Raw genomic sequence first — 19,275 nt, 5'->3', positions numbered from 1 at the left:
ATTCTCTATCCTGTATTGCTTCAGGCCACAAGTCTGCTGCAAATCACTGTTCTTGCTTTGTTTCCAGACAGAGAGATGGATGCTGGCCCCAAGTGCATGTGCTGCACTATGATGCTCAGCTGAGTCTTATCTCTGCTTAAGCTCTCTCTTGCCAGGCCAGGTTGGTGTGGTGTAGATGAATGGGTGCTCAGAGGCTAATGTTTTTATCCCCCTCGCTAATCATTACTACAACAGGTTTCAGAGTAGCAGCCGTGTTAGTCTGTATCCGCAAAAAGAACAGGAGTACTTGTGGCACCTTAAAGACTAACAAATTTATTTTAGCATGAGCTTTCGTGTTTGCTGCTATAAATGGGGATGCTCCTCCTCCCAGGCAGTCAGACTTCTAGTCAGAGTCCTTCCTACCCTTGGCTGAGGCTGTATGGCCTGGACAGCTAACTTCGCTTTATTTTATATCACTTGCAACCCGTCTTTACCTTGTAATAGCATCAAAGCTCATAAGCCCAGCAGTGCTTGGAGTCCCATCTACCAAGGGAGGTGTTGCAAGAAGTGAGTGTGGTGACTGTGGCTATTTGGCATTCTTCTGTGCTCTGGTACTAGAAGTAGGATTTGAAAACCAGTGAGGTAAGTAAATGAGTGTCCCCGGGCTGCCCAACCACTTCAGGCTTCCCTAGGGTTGCACCTTCACAACTGATTTAATTCTTAGGCTGCTAAAAGCAGATGCTCTGAAATATGGACAACAGAGGCTCCTGCTGTCACTGTCTGACTGGCTATACTGGAGAGCAGCGTGTGGAACCGGAGAGTTAGATTTATTGAGAACAGAAGCTGAATAAGTATAATGGACACTTTATTAAGAAAAGAACTTACTATGATGGTCAGGCAGGTTAACAGCAACTGTGCTTTGAAAAGGCACTTCTGGTATAAGCCTTTGCCATATACTTTCAGGGTTTTTTTCCAAATCTGTCCTGTTGGACTAAAATGTGCATCCTTATTTTCAGGGATAGAAAATTTTCTCAAACTTAATTTTCTTTTTGTACAAGCTTATCATAGACTAGTTACATATGTGCACAACCTTAAACTTGATTCTAAGTTAGTCAATATCTTGTTTTCCAAATTTGGTAGATAGTTCTTCCTGAAAAATACATCATTTGAAAAAGTGGCCAAGTGCCTCTATAGTAATACCTGCTATCATCTACAGCAGAGTTTCTCAACCTTTTTGATACCAGGGACTGGCTTGCTCCCTTCCTAAACTGTGTCGGGGAGATATCAGGGACCAGTGCCGGTCCACGGACTGGTCACTGAGAAACACTGCTCTACAGGCACTGGTGAGAGCACTGAGCTATCCAGCAACCTGGTTGTACTCACAATTCTGACAGACTACAAAAAGTGAACACTTCTAATGAAATAGCCTGCTCTCTGGAAAGCTGCATTTCAAAAAAAGGTACATTTGTTCCCAAGCTGAGAGCACATACTGAAAGCTGTAAGTTTGTAACAAACGAAAGCCCAGAACTGACTGCAGACTTTTCCATAGCAGATTTCAAGTTGAGGTGACTACAGTTTCCTGTTCAGTTGATCGGGAAGATGAGTTTTTTCCTGAGTGTGAAACTGGGCTGTGGCATCTGCTTCCCTTGGTTCAGCCTGTCATTCTTCCTGCTCACCTCCCGGTTCACTGCTGTCAGGATCGAGAGAATATCCTCTCCTCTGCCAAAAAAATTAGAATCCCAGCATTAGCAACAGCAAAGGGGTTCACCTAACCTGCTGTCCACTAACACCTTTTGATTGCTTAAAGATGCTACTACATTATTCCATATCCTGATCAAAGCCAGCAGTGCTTGCTCTGTGGAACGAGCAAATAATGGATTTAACTTTATTATGCTACACTGAACAACTTACAGTGGCTGACCTGTAATTGCTGTCTTCTAAACAAGTGAGTTGGACCCTATTTAGGTATTTCTCTTTGTATGTATGTAGGAGCAGTGTGTGTGTGAGATTCTCTCTATTATTTTATACAGAGAGAGACCTGTCTCTGTGTGTACAAATACATGCATGTATAGGTACATGCTCCCATCCCTGCCTCCATACATATATCCACAGATACCTGACTGAGGTGCAACTCACTTATGTAGGAGACAGCAATTACAGATCAGTTGTAATAGGATTTTATATTATACATGTGTGTCACTGCTTCATCCTCAGGTTTACACAACGCTTGTATCAATGACGGTTGTAAGGTACTCTCCCTACAATCACTCCAGGTGAGGCAGGTGTGTGCAGAGAACACCCAACCACCCCACTAATTGCACCACTTGTATAAAGCCTTGTCTACACAAGAAGCTAGCACTGGTTTAACTTGTCAGTTTAAAAACTGACGTTAGTAAGGGTATCGGCATGGGTATTTGCACCTATTTAATTAAATCACAGCTTAAGTTCAACGGGTACAATTTTGTATAGACAAGGTGTAAGGCTAAGAATGAAGAGGTGACAAAATGTATGTACATATACAAATCAGTGTTAAAGCTTTTATGAATAAGATAGAAATAAGTTGTACTAACCGTGGACAGCTCTTCTCCAAGTGCTCGCACAGTGACTGTATATACCAAGTGCCCTGGGTTGTGCTTCTGTAGGAAACAAAATCCTTCATGGTGGCCATTCCAAGCAGGAAGTCTGCCTCATCTGGAATGCACTCCAGTTGGAATCTTGCATCTGCCTCTACAGAAGAATCCAGCTCTGCAGAATCTGTTTCTATATGTACCCCTTTCTGGAATGTGTCACCTTGGCAGGCCTGAATGAAGAACACTTTTGGTTTTCCAGCAAGTGAGGGGCAGTTCATGCCAGTGAAAGAAGTGGTTAGTTCCTGGATGGATGTTTCCTGCCCATCCGTACCAAATACGATGCCTTTATCACCATGGGAGAGGATGCAGCAAACAAAGCAGTCCCGGTCACGGTGGTCCATGTTCCTGTAGGCGTGCACTGTGTGACGGATTTGCTCTGAAGTGAGGTCTTTGTACTCTGCTATCTCAAAGTGAAGTTTGGTAAAGACCTTTCTCAGAGCCGCTGGAGAGTAAACAGAAGGGGCAATGGGGGGAGACATTTTGTAACTTTTACTAAATAAATTAATCAGTAACTAAAGAGAATTAGGTTCATGCTTTTTTTCCCCACCCTTATACATTTAATTCCACACCCCCATCACTTATGTTTTCAGAGTGGGAATTTATCTAGCTACCACAGCAATGAGCACGAGAGAGGAAATGAGGGATCTAAGGGCCTGAACAGTAGTGATCTCATATTGTCAATATTTCCATTAACAACTTCCATGATACAGTAGAGAGCATACTTTATCAAATTTGCAAATGACATCTTTCTTGACATGTGGTGCCCAGAATTGGAAACAGTGCTCCAGCTGAAACCTCACCAGTGCCGACTACAGCAGAACAATCACCTCCTATGTCTTATCTACAACTTTCCTGTTAATACATCCTAGAATTACATTTGCTTTTTTTCCCAATAGCATCACATTGTTGACTCATTAAATCTGTGATGCGGTATAATCCCCAGATCCCCTTCTATAATATGGCTGCCTAGCCAATTATTCCCCATTTTGTATTTAGGCATTGGATTTTGCCTTCGTAAGTGCAAAAACCTGCACTTGTCATTATTGAATGTTGTCTTACTGATTCCAAAACAATTCTTCATTGTATCAAGATCATTGTGAATTCTAATCCTGTCCTCCAAAGTGCTGGCAACCCCTCCTAGCTTGGTGTCAGCCACAGATTTTACAAGAGTACTCTCTACTCCATCATGCAAGTTGTTAATGAAAATATTAAATAGTACTGGATCCAGGACAGACCACTGTGGAACCCCACCTGATATATCCCATCTCAGTTTGACAGTGAACGCCATGGTAACTAGTTAAGTACATTTCAGACAATAGGCCAGACCTCTTCCCCTCTCTCAGATTACACCAATTTCCCTGGAGTTCACAGATATGCAAACTGCGCCTGAATTTTTCTAGTCCTTGCTGTACCTGCATCGGCATCTGTTCCGTTCCGGTCTTTTATGTTTTGAAGTTTAGGCACCTCTGATCTTGCTTTTGTAAAGTCATGATTGTTCAGGATCAGGCAGATTCCACGGGGCCGGCTGCTCATTTTGTACATGTCAGGCTGTTCGGGAAAACAGATGAACAACAACCCACAACCTGAGCTGCGGCAACCGTCATTCACATTTCATATACTCCTGCTGCACGTTCAACGGGTTCAGCCTAACGCCCGGTTCCAGTGCACAGCAGCTGGAGAGCTGCACTAATGGGGCAGCCAATGATTCTCCCTACACCACCGTCTCTTCACTGCAGGCTCTGTGCACCACAAGGCTTCCCTCCGTGGTGTAGGGATGTGCTGAGGTCGGGATGCTCCATCAGCTACTTAGTCACCATGGCTGCAAGTGACATAACTTAGGGGCATTGCGGGGGGGTCTCCCTTCTGCCTACCTCAACCACCTTCTTCTCTCCTCATGTTCTTGCTCCAGCTCACCTCTCCTTATCATCACACAAAGCGCTTGCCCCTTCCCCGCTGTCTGATGTACAGGCCCCACCATCCCCCTCAGCTACCCCTCCAACCATTCCCTCACTGCTCACTTCACACCCATTATTCATCCTGCCCCTTGTCTCCCTGGGTTTTCAGTCTGATTGCTTTTGCTTGTACCTGCCCATTTCCTTCCCCTGCCTCCACTTTACATTTAACTTTTTTCCACCCTATAAATCCTCCCACACCCTGCTCCTCGCTCCCACCCTCTCTGTCCAGTTCAGTCTCCTGCCCTCCCCATTCTCCTAGATTCTCTCCCCACCTCCTGTGAGATCTCACCCTTGGATCGCTTCCCACCCTCCCCTAGTATCTTCTCCCATTGGAGCCACCCCCGATAGTCCTTCTCCTCAATCATATCCTGCCTGCCCCTGACTCTTCCCCCATCACACAGCTCCCTTCTGCTCCCGCATCCAGGCCCTTCCCCACTCTACTGCATCACATCTCCCTCTGCCTTCATTCTGCCTCCAGCACCTTCTCACGCTCCTCATCCATGGCCACCTCCTGACAGTGTTCACCCCTGTGGCCCCCTCTGCTCCCCCGACAGGGCCCTGTCTGGCCATCTTCACTCTCACACCTGTGCTCTCCTTTTCCCCCAGTTCTCCTCAGCCTTCCGGCCCCCCCCCCCCCCCCCCGGACAGGCAGAGACAGGGTTATTAGGCCGAGAGCAGAAGGGCGTGTGAGCACCCTCTGCTGTCCAGAAGCGAAACTGCAGCGTTTACGGCCAAAGGAGAAAATTTTTACCTGAATTTTTTTTCTCGGTTAGCAGCTGCTCTCCTTATTCGTTACTCATAGCTCATGCCCCTGCCTGTGGCATTTGGGGGTGATCCACTGTTACTGCTGGAGGCTTCAGGGCTAGGCTGAGGTGCCACCCTGCGGTTTTGGCCACCCCGCTGCAAGCCCCAGCAGCGCTCTTTGCCTCCCCCCTTCCCCCTCCCCCGGTATTTTTGGTAAGTATCAGGGACAGGTCATGGGCTTCTGTGAACTTTTTATTGGCTGCAACTTGCCCCGACTTTTACTAAAAATACCCATGACAGAATCTTAACCTTAATCGTGAGAATCCCCCGACTCACAGCCAGAGGAAGGGGAGCGGCGTAGGAGCCCCCACACACCTGGCAGGGACTGGATCCTCTCAGGGGGTTTTCCCTTCCAGCCCAGCTCTGTCGCAGGGATTACCCCCGGCACTGGCCCGATCGCTTCCTCCTCGTCCTTATACTCTCCCTCGGAAGCCTCACTGAACATTTCTGCATTGGCGTTGTGGCTCCTGAGGGCAGGGGGGGGCCTTGGGCCCTAGCAGCACAAGGGTCAGCTGGCTGGGACCAGGCAGGGCATACCTCCCCTGCTGTAGAGCCTGCAAATGCTTTTTCAGAGAGAGGACCTTAGATTTCAAACTGGGTGTTTACAGGACAGCTTTGTCCTGCCAGAGCAGGGGCAGAGGACTCCAGGAGGGAGGAGGCAAGGTGGCTGAAACCACCACGCTCCTGTTCACTAGATCCAGGGGCAGAGGAGGAGGAAGATTAGAAGTCTCAACTGCACAAAAATGAATAAAAACAAATATTTTAAATAAAATTGACAGGAGAAACTGATTCACCACCATGTTCCACCTGAGACTGGTGCCCTGAGCTAAAGGACGGAGACCAGTCCTGGAGCCTGCAGCAACAACAATGCACCACCTCCACAGGTAAGGTCAGCCCTGAGTAGCAAATGAGGAGAGACACCTATGCAAGAGCAACTCCTGTATGGTGCCTGGAGAGGCTGAGAGTGAAGCAGAGAAACAGGGCCTTATAGAGCTGTCATCGCTGTAAAACCGTAGCATTCTGTTCTTATAATGAATGGCAATATTTGGAAGCATCAAATGGGCTGGGGGTCAGGATGAGATATTTAGCATCTAGCAGGATAGCTGCCGATCAAAATTTTCATCTTTGTTTAAAAGAAAAACCCAACCATCCAACCCTAACACAGAGCCACTCCACTCTCTGGCACTGCTCAGCAGCATTAACTCACTCTGCCCTTTCTCTGTTCAAGAAATGGGCCCCTTCCAGCTACCCCGTGAAACAAAAGACTTTCTAGTAACAGATTTGCTGAAGCTTAATAACTGCTCCATTCTGCCCGTGCCCCAACTGACACGGCTTCAGAAGAACAAATATCCCATAAGTGACCTGTTTCCACCTCACAGACAGCCTCTCTGCACAGACCAAAAAACTCGCATCAAAATGTCCAGCTCATGCCAATCACTGAATGGCTACCCTCCGTTGCCACGAGCTTGTAGGGTTTTATTTTCATACACAGATCCGTCTGCTGCTTGATACTCTCCCTTCCCACCATCTGCCCAACACAACAATATCCCATATACAGCCAGATCCCCTAAAGTGACTTTTAATCCTGATTTACCTGCTGGATTTCTTCCTGGATGCCTGGAGAATCCGATGCAGTCTGAGAAGGCCAAAGGCTGTCCTGGACTAAAATAATCCAGAAAGAGAGAGTCAGGCATAGAACTAGATAAAGCATAAAATTTCATCATCTGGGAAATTACCTTTAAAAGGCCCAGTAGTCTGCTCTTGAGACACGTGTGTAATTCCTGTTAGCAGCAATGCATAGTACAATGAGTAAATGCTACCGTATTTTCCGGCGTATAAGACGGGTTTTTGGGCTAAAAAACAACCCCCAAAAATCGGGGGTCGTCTTATACGCCGGGTATAAACTCCCGACCACGGCTGGGATTTAAAAGGCTCTGGGCTCCCCACCGCAGCGGGCAGCGCAGAGCCCTCTGACTTCCCGCCGCAGCTAGGATTTAAAAGGCTCTGGGCTCCCTGCTGCGGCGGGGAGCCCAGAGCCTTTTACACCCCAGCCGCGGCTGGGATTTAAAAGGCTCCGGGCTGTCCACCGCGGCGGGCAGCGCAGAGCCCTCTGACTCCCCGCCGCGGCTAGGATTTAAAAGGCTCTGGGCTCCCCGCCGCGGCGGGCAGCCCAGAGCCCTCTGACTTCCCCCCGCAGAAGGGGGGGGGGGTCGTCTTATACGGCAAGTATATGGCAAAACTAATTTTTTAATGAAAAAATTAGGGGGTCGTCTTATACGCCCCGTCGCCTTATACGCCGGAATATACAGTACCCTCTGACTTCAGTAAGGTTTGCAGGGGGTTGGTTGTAAAAAGTGTTTTGTTTCAAAGTAGCTGAACTGGAGTAAAATGACACAGGAATTGATCCTGTGCCAACTGAAAAAAAAAATTACAAAACTGCTCAATGAATTCACTGGGAGCAGGACCAGGCCCCTAACGCTTTGCTTCTTGTGTATCAAGCTACGCTGCTAGGATAATAGCTATTTATCTAATGGGTTTTTCATCCACTCTCACAAGTGTGCTGACAAGCCAAATACTGAAGTGGTAAAGCTATTTATCCAATAGGAATTTCAACTCCCTATCTACTGTACTGACAAAAGCCAAAGTACAGGTAAAGCATGAATTTTCTATGGCTCCCTACTCCTTTCCTATTTTGGTACATAATGGTGAAAGCATTACATGGTAAGTGAGTAGCTTTAAAATCACAGGGCCTTACTGCACAGACCCTGACTACTGGATCCATAGCACCCACTCCCTTTCTGGCTAACACCAGATTAACTCTATGAAATCTCCTTGCCTCCAGGAATGGATTTTGAACTTTTCGGTGTGCCACCACCAAAAAATGTATAGAGTGAAAAATAATACCACCTCCCTGGCAGCTAGTGTTCTTCAGCTATAGATCACAAAATACGTTTAAAAGGAGATTATCATTATCTCCCACTTTACAGAGCTGTCCCAGGTCACCCAGCAGGCCACAGACAGAGCTGGTATTAGAACAGAGATCACTCGAGTCCCAATACAGTGCTCTATCCACTACCCCACATAGTCTGCTGGGGAGACAAAGACCTCTTAGAGTCCTTAACTAGATACACTGATATTAAATGGACCATTTTTTCCTTGGACTCCTTGGGGCTCAGAGCCTGCATCAGCATCTCCGTGAAGTCAATGAGACAGCGCATGGATCTGTGTTCATGGAGCCTGAGGCAGAACTACAGCCTGTGTGTAAAATAAAATACCTGCTAGAGAGAGCAGGCATCTCTGATACTCCTTGCATATTCATTGCAATAAAGAGCATTTTTAAAAGAAAATCTCACTAGAGTAACTATGAAAAATAAGGGGCTTTAAAACAGTGGGGGTGGTTAGACATGATCAAATAAATAGAGCTCACTTTGTAACTATATATAGAGGTGGGACAAGACAGGTAGGTGGATTAAAAAGAATGTGACAGATGTGGGAAAAAGAGGTGAAAATTCATTAAGAAAGCTCTAAATGGCATCTCCTTGGAAGCTAATCTGTCAGTTACCTTCAGAGACTCTTGTTTGGCCTCCAGGTTCTTCCGTGATGTACATTTCCACTGCATGGGAAATAAATTAATTGTTTAGCTATAGCTGCTTAGCACATTAAGCTGATGTGTTAATTCATAGGTAACTGATGTGAAAGAGGCCATTTTTACCATTTCGGTCTAATTCATACTCTTCAATTTTCTTCAGAAGGCTTTTGTCAATTTTCTCACAAATAGTTTTGAGGATTTCTAGGTTTTCTTCTGCCAATAGTCCCTTCTTCTCCATCTCAATGAAAACATCGATCAGTGTCTGGGCAATTAGAAAGACAATTTCCTGCTAGAGAGAGAATTTACTTTCCCTCCACATTCTTCAGTCTAGAGGTGCCTCCTCTTGTGGAGCCGTAGCCTCAGAGGCACTGATCATTCTCCCCTCCACGCCACACCACACCACTGTGAATGCTGGCTACACAGACCCGGGTAGGATGGGGCCCACAGTGGTGATCTCATATTTATACTGTGCTTTTCATTTAAAGGATTCCCATGGGGCACTAACTAACGATTGCTGAACTACGTATTGGAATCACTACGACTACTCCTCAAGAGCAGCTGCCTCTGGAAGGAAAACAGGCAAAGGGGTCTCAACAGCAAAAAGTGCAGTGGAACGTAGGCAGGCAGAGCAACAGTGCCACACAGGAATCGGCTCATGCCTGAGCATTCATCTGACTCAGCAGAAGCAACCGAGACCTCAGTTCCATCTCTCATCAAAAGATGATTCCTCCAGCAGAGCAGAGCCCCTATCTCCATATTGGATCTGACGTGACTTTTGTGTATTTTTCTTTGTAATGAGAGAAAATGAAGTGTTCAATCCACTACCCCTTCCGTTCCACTATTTCTACCCTGTCTGTTTAGATTATAAGATCTTCAGCACAGGGAACTGTCTACTGCTTATTTGTTTATACAGCATCTAGTACAACAGGGCCGCAGTCTGGACACTACAATAAAAAACATGATTAATAATAATGAAGCATATAAGCCATCTAGTCCCTAGCCAGAAATATTCCCGATTGGAGGTGGGGGGAAGGGAAGTGGTAAGATGTGGAAACATAGGGTGGCCATTCCCAAAGAAGCCCTGTTCTCCCACTACACCCTAAACAACTTCCGGATCTGCTAAAAGCAATGAAACAATTCTTACCATCTCATTGTCCAGCTTGCACTTCGGAAGCTCTTTGATCAGAAGAAACTTCAAGGATTTCAACTCATCTGTTGTTATGTTTTCTGAGAGCTGGAAGAGCAGGTGCCTGGTAGGAAAACAGGGAGTTGCTTCGCTCAATATGAGCCAGTTGGTATCTGAGCTTTATTTAATATTGTGCTGGCAAGCTACTGAGCGCTCACTAGAAGTATACATGGCATAAAATGTGAAAACTGTATGATGTATACACACACACACAATGTATTTTTTTTTCCACAGACACAAATGTTAACACAAAGGAAATTGATTTTTTTTAACCTCGCTTGGTCCCAGGACAACCTGGAATTCAAACATAGTTCTTTTTATGCAGCCAAAATGAGTTAGTTTTTAAAAACTAAGTTGAGCTGCCCAACCAAAACCCACTATGGGCTGATGGCTTTTACAGTTCAGTTATTAGTCAATGCTTTTTCTCAGTTTTCATCACTTACCAGTAACTCCCCAAGTTCCTAACGTGCTATAGTCTATGATAAATACACTGAGACATATCAGATCAGTTTACACTGCAGTCATATTTATACTGGCAGGTGAATGCCCACAGAGATGCTTTGTTCCAGATCTATCTTACAGCCAGCGTCAAGACCCTCAGTGGAGCTGAAAAACCTCAAACTGGGACCATTCACATGCGAGGTGTGTGTGTATGTGTGTATTTTAATCAAATTCATAGAACAAAATCCAGAGTTTGTCCTCCAGCACTGCGGAGGCAATGTAACTTGCAGATGCACCAAAAACAAGTACAGATCTTTAAACATCTGGGACCATTAAATGGCTTTACAGGATGCCACTGAACTAACGACAGGCAACTTTCAAGGCAGATGCTGGTGGAGAAGGGTATCCTCCTTTACTGAACTCTCAGGACAGAAGCTCACACATTGGTGAGAGGGAAGGGAATGGAAGGAAGGAAGGATTTGCATTGTATGCATGTTATCTCAGACCACAGCCAGGGACTACTGTACAGCCGATCTCCACTCAGTCAATGAGCAATAGGGATGGATGGCAAACTCAAAACCATAGCTGGGCAGAAGTCATGGGGGGGGCCCTCAAGGAATGGTGCTTTTATTGGAGGCAGACAGCTGCTGTATATTCTGCACATGACTCCCTTCTCTAAGGAGCAAGCAGCTAATCTAACCCAACCGGCTCTAGAATCAGGGGTGTACTGAACTGTCCTAACTAGACAGACAATGAATACAAGCCTCTTGCCTCAGTTTCCTTGTAAATCCCACGTTACAGCAGTTACTCCCCATGCTCCACATCAAGGAGAGCCACTTATATCAGCCAAGTGCACTCTCCTTGGATTCCCGCCTGCTGAGAAGAGGAATTTGTTTAATTAGGAAATGAAGATGCTGGTTTTCATTTTCAGGCTCCGGATAGACACACCCACAACTCCAATTGAAACATCATATAGAATTGGGCCCTAAAGTGTTTAATGTCACTTATCTAGACCAGGAGTTTGGTTTTCTGAAAATAGGCTGCTCTTTAGTCTGAGCACTAATACTATGTAATCCTCCAATTTAAATAAACAGCTGCAGCCAGATCCTCAGTAAAACACAGAACAGCTGAGAAGGCAATAGCGCAAAGACCTTTTCTGCTTTTGCAGCTCTTGGTCCTAGTGCCAATTTGTGACGGCCTGGCCCCTGATATAAAGTAGACAGCCTCAGGGCTGCTCTATATTCTGACTGTCACCAACAGTCATTCTAGCATCTGGACACAAGGGCACGCAAGTCAAGCTCATACCAGCCAGGGATTTCCCCCCATTCTAGGAGAAGCCTCAGATGGTCACTTATGCCACATGTAAATCTGCTTTGCCCTGCTAGAGCAATGCAAATACAGACTTAATGGGTCTGAGAATCTGACCCCTCCCCTGGGATGAATTACTGTTTCCAATCTACTATTTAAAGGAATGCGCAATTTACTCTGTCATTTATTATTTGCAAGTTGTTTAAGTTGCATCAGTGTCAGATTCACATACATTTACTGTACAGTAACATGCACATCAAGATAGCAATTTATTTATACACATTATGCAAAGGATTGCATAACTGTTTTGCAGACTTAATGTGGCTCCCATTAACGTCAAAGGCAAAACTTTCATTGATTTCACTGAGGCCCTCAGAGAGCACTTATGGACAAACCACAGGTACAAATCACATGAAAATCATTACCATAATTTATACTTAATTTTTCACGAGGCATTAGATCCCCCACTAATATGACACAGAGCTACCTACCTGAACTGAGATACCTTTGCCCGCCCTGGAATTTGAAGCTCCCTCTCCATCTCCTCTCTGCTGGAGCTCAGTTTATCAGTCAGGAGGTCTATGCGGTTTATCCTGAACAGCAGCTCCTTTAAGAAGGACAGATCGTCTTCCTCCATCATGCCCTTTTCCTCGAGTGCTAGGAATAAGGCCTCAGGATCGCGGATGACTTCCTGCTTCCGCAGTGGGATGTGTTCCAGGCTTAGAAACTTCAGAGCCACCAGGTCTTCTGTGGCCAGAGCCTCACTGATGGTGTAGAGGAGCTTGTGGAAGTCCATCTTCCTCAGACAGCTGACAAAAGGTTATTTCAGTCGTAGATAAAGGAAAGAAGGGTCTCAAGTGGCCTCTGTTTAGACTGTGAATAAGAAAACAGCTGCATGTATCTGGTATGGCAGCAATTTGCAAATAGTCTCATAATAAACTTTGTACCTATTTATTATTTTATTCGTCCCTTGGAGCTGCCATGCCTTTATTCATTCTACTATTAGAGTCAGGGCATGGTGTGTGTGGGGGCTGGGTATGTGTGTGGGGGGGGTGCAGGGATGAGGGCAGGGGCTTGGCAGGGTCAAGGGGGAGTGGGGGTGGGGGGGGAGTTGGGACTCCTGGGCTCCGGGAAGGGGCTGGTGTTTGACGCTCGGGGGAGGAGTGCTGGGAGCAAGGACTCTGGATTCCTAGGTTTCCAGCTGGGCTCTAGTTGTTCAAGGGAGTGGAGGGCAGACAGAGACTAGGGCTCTGGACTCCTGGGTTCTGCCCTCAATGCCAGAGGGGAGCGGGGTCCAGTGACCTGGGGTGGGGAAAGAGACCCGACCCAGCTGTTCCCAGGGTCCAGCAGGCGGCGAGCCACAGCCCCCGGGCTCGGGATCGGGCTGTGGGACGCAGCCTGCCCCACTACAGAGCCAAGCTCATCCCGGCACCGGGGCTCCAACCCCAGGGCAGTCTGCCTGAGTCCAGGGAGCGGAGCTGGCCATCCTTGAGAGAGGCGGGCGCATGGCGCAGTTGGGACCCAGGACCCTTCCGCACTTACAGGCCTCACAGGCTCCCTCACACAACTCCTGTGGAGCCGGCTCCCTCTTCCTGCCACAGCCGGTGGGGCCGCTCAGACTCCAGTATGGACATGCTAACCCGGAAACACATCCTCCTGCCGGAACTGACAGAGGTCGGGAAAGCATGTGCAAATGCCAGCAGGAGGGGCAGAGACGAGTGGGCTGGGCCGAGCAGGATTTTTAATGGCATGCTGCTGCCTGCAGGGATCCCGGCCACCGGCCCCTCTCAGCCCACTACTGGCCTAGGTTCAGCAGCGGGCTGAGTGGGGGCCGGCAGCTGGGACCCCGGCAGGCAGCAGCGTGCCATTAAAAATCGGCTCGTGTGCCATGTCTGGCACGCGTGCCATAGATTGCCAACCCCTGTCCTAAACCCACTGAAGTCAGTGATAAATCTCAATTGACTTCTGCGCATCTCCCAGAAGCGGCTGGCATGTCCCTGCAACCCCTGGACGCAGGAGCGATCAGGGAAGCTCCACGTGCTGCCCCCACCCCCAGAGCTGACTCCACAGCTTCCATTGGACAGGAACTGCAGCCAATGGGAGCTGTGGGGGCAGCATCTGCAGCTATGGGTGTGACGATGTATCCCATAAGTCTTCATGGGAATATGCTTATGAATATATATATGATATAACTGGAATATGTTTTATGCTACATATGCCATGTAACATATCTATGTAAAGGTTATGCTCTATGGAATACATTCCTCCTATTTGTATGCATGTATCATTTTTGTACTTGAAGTTAGGAATATTGGCTGGATACTTGCTTGATTTCTATTGAGAAAGGAATGTGCAAATTAAATGCCCAATCAAAAACCACTTAAGCCAACAATGAACTCTAAGATGCCAAGCCACATCGGAGCTTTCCCAGCAATGTGGCCTGGCTGGTAAGACACTTAGTCATGCATGGACATGTGACTTGCCCATGTGACTCCATCTTGGAGCTGGACTTTGCATAGGCGAGAGGACGGGGGAGGGCTCCCCCCACAAGAGAAAGTCTATTTAAGCCTGTGGGAGACCCCTCCATTTGATCGTCAGCTGACTAAAGAAATCGCCTCTCCACCCCAAGGATACCTGAAAGAGACTGGAACAAAGGGCAGTAACTACAGGAGGTGAGAGTGGACCCAGACTAGAAGGAGACTAGTCTGTAAAAGGAAGCTTACTGGAACTGGTGAGGTTTTTATCTGTACTCAGTTGTCTTACTGTATTAGACGCAGACTTGCGTGTTTTATTTTATTTTGCTTAGTAATTCACTTTGTTCTGTCTGTTACTACTTGGAACCAGTTAAATCCTACTTTCTGTATTTAATAACATCACTTTTTACTTATTAATTAACCCAAATTATTAATACCGGGGGGGGGAACAGCTGTGCATCTTTCTCTATCAGTGTTGTAGAGGGCAAAGAAATTATGAGTTTACCTTGATAAGCTTTAAATAGAGTAAAATGGATTTATTTGGGCATCTGAGTGTTAAAGACAGGCACACTTCTGTAAGTTGCTTTCAGTTAAGTCTGCAGCGTTGGGGCATGTGGTTCACACTCTGGTGTCTGGCTCAGCAAGACAGGGTGCTGGAGTCTCAAGCTGGCAGGGAAAGCAGGGGCAGAAGTAGTCCTGGCACATCAGTTGGCAGTTCCCAAGGGGGTTTCTGTGATCCAACCCATCACAGCGGGCACTGCACAGAGCAACCTGGCTGCGCCTCAGCCTAGGTCCCAGTCGTGCTGGCCACTCCGGGGAGCAGCGCGGAGCCAGGGCAGGAAGAGGGAACCTGCCTTAGCCCAGCTGTGCTGCCAACCGAGAGCTACCTCAGGTAAGCGCTACCCAGCCGCAGCCTGAACTCTCTCCTGTACCCTAACCCCCCACCCCAGGTCGGTGCCCCCCTCCCACACCCCAACCCCCTGCCCCAGCCCTGAACCCCTTGGCCCCAGCTCAGAGCTCCTCCTGCACCCCCAGCCCCACTCCAGAGCCCTCACCCCCTCCTGCACTCCAACCCCCTGCCCCAGCGAGTGAAAATGAGTGGGGGGGGGAGAGCGAGCGGGGGGGTGTTTGAAGTGAGTGGGGGGGGGCCCTCAGGGCAGGGCAAGAGTGTTCGGTTTTGTGCCTTGGAAAGTTGGCAAGCCTGTGCCTGCCCCACTCATTCACTCTCTGATTTCTCCCACCAGCCCTGTGGGGAGAAGGCAGGCGAGGGCCAGGACGCCCGAAACACGCGGGAAGCCAGCACTGGATGTAATCTGAGCAAGGCGCCCTCTCACCCTGTGCAACCTCCCTCCTTCCCTGTGTACGGGCCCTGGCCCTTCCTCAGCCCTGCGCCTCACAAGGGCGAGTATGAGCCACTGCCCCATTTTACAGCGGGGGACACTGAGGCACAGGGCCTTGCCCCACCGGCCTGCGCCCCCAGTCCAGGGCTCCGGGCACTAGGCCGCGCTGAGACGTAGGGGCCGCTAGCCAGGCGCCGGGACAACGATACCCCGCCCCCGGAGCGCCTCCCGCCCGCTCCCGGGGCGCGCCCGCCCGTCACCCCGGGCTCCGGCAGCCGCAGGGGCGCCCGCCGCCAGCGCGCTCCAGCCGGCTCCGCCGCCCGCCTTCCCGGGCAGCCTCCCGCAGCGGCGCGACCAGCCCGGCCGCCCCGCCACACGCCCGCAGTCACCGCGCGGAGAAGCCGCCACGGCGCCCTCGGCCGCCCAAAAACGTCCCTCCGCCCGTCCCGGCCCGTCCCGCAGGGCTGCCCCGCCCCGCCCCGCTGGGGCTCCGCGCCTCCCCTGCCCCGCACGCCCATGCCGCTGGGGGGAACAAAGAGACGCGGCGCTGGCGGCGAAGCCAGGCCCGACCCAGTCCGAGGCGGGGAGTGGGGGCAGGGCCGGAGGCGCAACGAAAGCCGTGCCCGGGCTCAGCCCGGCCACACATGAAGCCCTGGCGGGGCGGGGAGTGGCGGCCCCAGCTTCTGGCCTTGGTGCTGGGTGCAGCCCGAAATGGCTCCACGCCCCCCCCTCCACCCGTAGTGCCACGTGCGCTGGGTGTTGTGTTACCCTTGGCAGGCGGGAGACGGCAAAGTTCTTCCGGCTGCTGGGAGGTGACTCACTGGCGGGCTCAAGTGCAGAGTTAATGTGTGCGAGGGCTGAGCCCTGGCATCGCTAGGCCTGGCGGGTCACCGCTAGGCTTGGGAGTTCATAGCCTGAGCCCAGCATCCCTTTCATTGCAAATTAAACACTGATCAAATGTAGATTGTGATGTTTGTTCCTCCTGCCCCTCCTCAGTAAAAAAAGTACTGGAGCTTTAACAAAGCCAGCACAAATGTTTCTCAGGCATTTTAATTTAATAGCTACTATAAACCCAATAATCCTCCAATTTTCTGGAGTTTCAGGGTTACAAAATAGCTGAATTGCTAATTTAAAACAACAAAGGGGGAGAGGGGGTTCACGCAGATATGCCCAAACCCACCCAAGGTTTTCAGGCCTTCTTAATGCGCCATAAAGAAGCAAAGTATGTTTTTTCACCTTAGGAAAATCAACAACAAAGAAGAACTTGATAGATTAACACAATTTAAATGGAGTTTCATAACAAGTCAGTTTACAGCAAGCTGTATTCCAGTGAGTCTCAAACTTTTGTACTGGTGATCCTTTTGACACAACAAGCCTCTGAGTGACACCTGCCCCCCCCCTTATAAATTAAAAATACTTTTTAATATATTTAACACCATTATAACTGTTGAAGGAAAAGCAATGTTTGGGGTGGAGGCTGACAGCTTGTGACCCCCCCCCCCAATGTACTAATCTTGTGACCTCCTTGGGGGGGGGTCCCAACCACCAATTTGAGACCTCCTGCTGTACCTAACACTTATAGTCAACTTTTAATGAATGTCCTTCTTCTGCAGTAAAATGGATTAGACACCACATGCCAAATATCAAAATCCTTAGTTAGTCCTAGGGCTGGATTTATGTATGTACTTAAAGTCAAGCACATGGCTTAAGTGCTTTGCTGAATCAGTCTTACGTCTTACAGATGAAACCAGCTGTGCCATATCTTAAAGGAACATCCCCTTAGTTGATGCCTTGTGGCCTATTTCCCATATCACTATAGAACCTTCAGTGTTGCCAAAAAAAAAGATTAGCTTTTTCAGCTCTTTGGGACAGGGATCATCTTTTTGTTCTGTAATTGTACAGCACCTAGCACCAGGGGATCTTAGTCATTGACTATGAATCCTAGGGACCATGGTAATACAAATAATAATAATAAATGATAATAGTAATACTTTGCGGGATATAAACAAATAGATGATTTTTAGGTTGTATTGTATCCTGTGTGTCTGTACAGTGCCAAGCAGATTACTGCTACACAAGTAAAATTTCTGTATTTTCCACTCCAGGCATCTGATGAAGTGGGTTTTGCCCACAAAAGCTTATGCCCAAATAAATGTGTTAGTCTCTAAGGTGCCACAAGGACTCCTCGTTGTTTTTGCTGATACAGACTAACACAGCTACCACTCTGAAAAGTAAAAGTTCTGTATTAATGATTTTTGCACTACAAGCAGAATATTATGTGCTGCTGTCCCATAAAAATAAATTCTGCTGTCCTTTGTTCCTTGAAACACAAATGACCAGCCCAGTCCTTATTCATGCAAACTCCCACTGACGTCAACGAGAGTTCACCAGCGTCAGTAAGAACTGGGGGAAAGACCTCAGGCTTTAGCCTAATATAATAATAAAAATATTATCCTAAGATTAATAAAAAATAAAAATATCATTTCAGAAATAGCTGGCAATGTGTGGTTCCCAATGAGCCTTTTTTAGGCTGGAACAAAATTGCTTGTGAGCAATCTGAGAGGTACCTTACTAAAGTGACAGCTGTATATTTACAGGCAGCATGAGTCACCTGTGAAAGGGCACCAACCGTTCTAAAGCCAACTCCTGAGATACTTGGTACTTACGTTTTAACTACAAAGTTGTCCCACCTCACGGTCTTCACTGCAATTAGTTCTCCAGGCTGCTTTTAAGGTTAGTGGTAACTCAGCCACATTTTTACATGAAGGCAAGCTGTATACACACAATCTAACTCAAGACTTCCTGGTCGCCTGACTTGCCTGGTTGCTGAGGGGAAGTGTTATGCATTAAGACGCATGTTTATTCCTGTAACCACATTGCTTGAGCAGTATGTTTAAAGGGGCGTGGCATGGGGGAGTCAGAGCCTTGTAATGTCATTTCCTTTTCCACCCCCCACCCCCAAAAGATACAGCACCCGGAAATCCTAACACACTTGTGTGCCATTTCACCATATTTTCAAAATCATAAACAAGGGCAGTTTAGTGGTATCTGTTTTAGGGCTGTGGAATGCTCAAAAGAGCAGTTTTGGCGGGTTGTTTTAAATGTATGCTGGGGTCATTATGGCCAGCTTCTGACTTAACAGCAGTGACGTACCTATTTCACAGGGCAGTGGATTTGTTTTCAACCACTTTGTGGCTGAATGAGCTGCACCGTCTTCAAATATGTTAAGGTCTGTTATAAAGAGGACTGTGATTAGCGGTTCTACATGTCCACTGAAGGTAGGACAAGAAGTAATAGGCTTAATCTGCAGCCGATAATTAGCTATTAGGACAAACAATAAGGATAGTTAAACTCTGGAATAGGCTTCCAAGGGAGGTTGTGGCATCGCCATCATTGGACGTGTTTAAGAACTGGTAGAAAAAACACCAGTCAGGAATAGTCTGAGACAGTGGTTCTCAACCAGGGATACACATACCCGGGGGGTGGGGAGAGGGGAGGTATGCAGAAGTCTTCTAGAGGGTACATCAACTCATCTAGATATTTGCCTACTTTTACAATGCCTACATAAA

At 47.9% G+C, this 19,275-nt stretch overlaps 2 protein-coding genes across 8 annotated transcripts in view; one reads left to right on the top strand and one right to left on the bottom strand.

Annotated features, from left to right (window-relative positions):
* The window catches only part of FLACC1 (flagellum associated containing coiled-coil domains 1), a 35,673-nt gene extending 25,883 nt beyond the window's left edge, over positions 1-9,790 (top strand). For 2 of the 4 annotated variants that reach the window (XM_045032475.1, XM_045032473.1), the window contains one exon: positions 2,622-2,754. The gene's annotated coding sequence lies outside the window, so the exon portion shown is untranslated. Of the gene's footprint in view, positions 1-2,621; positions 2,755-6,147; positions 6,253-9,442 lie in introns of those variants that run through there. The other 2 variants (XR_006582657.1, XM_045032474.1) reach the window with 2 other exon arrangements.
* On the bottom strand, positions 828-18,520 carry LOC123378536 (caspase-8-like). 4 transcript variants are annotated; one of them, XM_045032469.1, is made up of 9 exons: positions 18,373-18,520; positions 12,384-12,765; positions 10,102-10,207; positions 9,081-9,219; positions 8,931-8,981; positions 6,963-7,030; positions 4,022-4,157; positions 2,550-3,051; positions 828-1,698 (listed from the first exon to the last, which is right to left on the bottom strand). In XM_045032469.1, the coding sequence occupies exons 2-9, from the start codon at positions 12,686-12,688 to the stop codon at positions 1,563-1,565; spliced, it is 1,443 nt and encodes a 480-aa protein (XP_044888404.1). In that variant the 5' UTR covers positions 12,689-12,765; positions 18,373-18,520; the 3' UTR covers positions 828-1,562. The 4 variants fall into 4 exon arrangements, with proteins under 4 accessions (XP_044888404.1, XP_044888405.1, XP_044888403.1 ...); XM_045032470.1 differs by lacking the exon at positions 18,373-18,520 and adding an exon at positions 16,475-16,605; XM_045032468.1 differs by lacking the exon at positions 18,373-18,520 and adding an exon at positions 16,208-16,429.
* Between the last annotated feature and the right edge of the window lie 755 nt (positions 18,521-19,275).

This window comes from Mauremys mutica, chromosome 10, assembly GCF_020497125.1.
Source record: "Mauremys mutica isolate MM-2020 ecotype Southern chromosome 10, ASM2049712v1, whole genome shotgun sequence".
Taxonomy (NCBI): Eukaryota; Metazoa; Chordata; order Testudines; family Geoemydidae; genus Mauremys; species Mauremys mutica.
This window is presented reverse-complemented; position numbering and strand designations above follow the sequence as displayed.

Coding starts and splice junctions, on each gene's coding strand:
- LOC123378536 (XM_045032469.1), bottom strand. CDS start 12,688: ATGGACTTCCACAAGCTCCTCTACACCATCAGTGAGGCTCTGGCCACA. Junction 7,031..8,930: donor CCAAACAAGAGTCTCTGAAG/GTAACTGACAGA, acceptor GGATTATTTTAG/TCCAGGACAGCCTTTGGCCT. Junction 1,699..2,549: donor TTGGAGAAGAGCTGTCCACG/GTTAGTACAACT, acceptor TTTTTTTGGCAG/AGGAGAGGATATTCTCTCGA.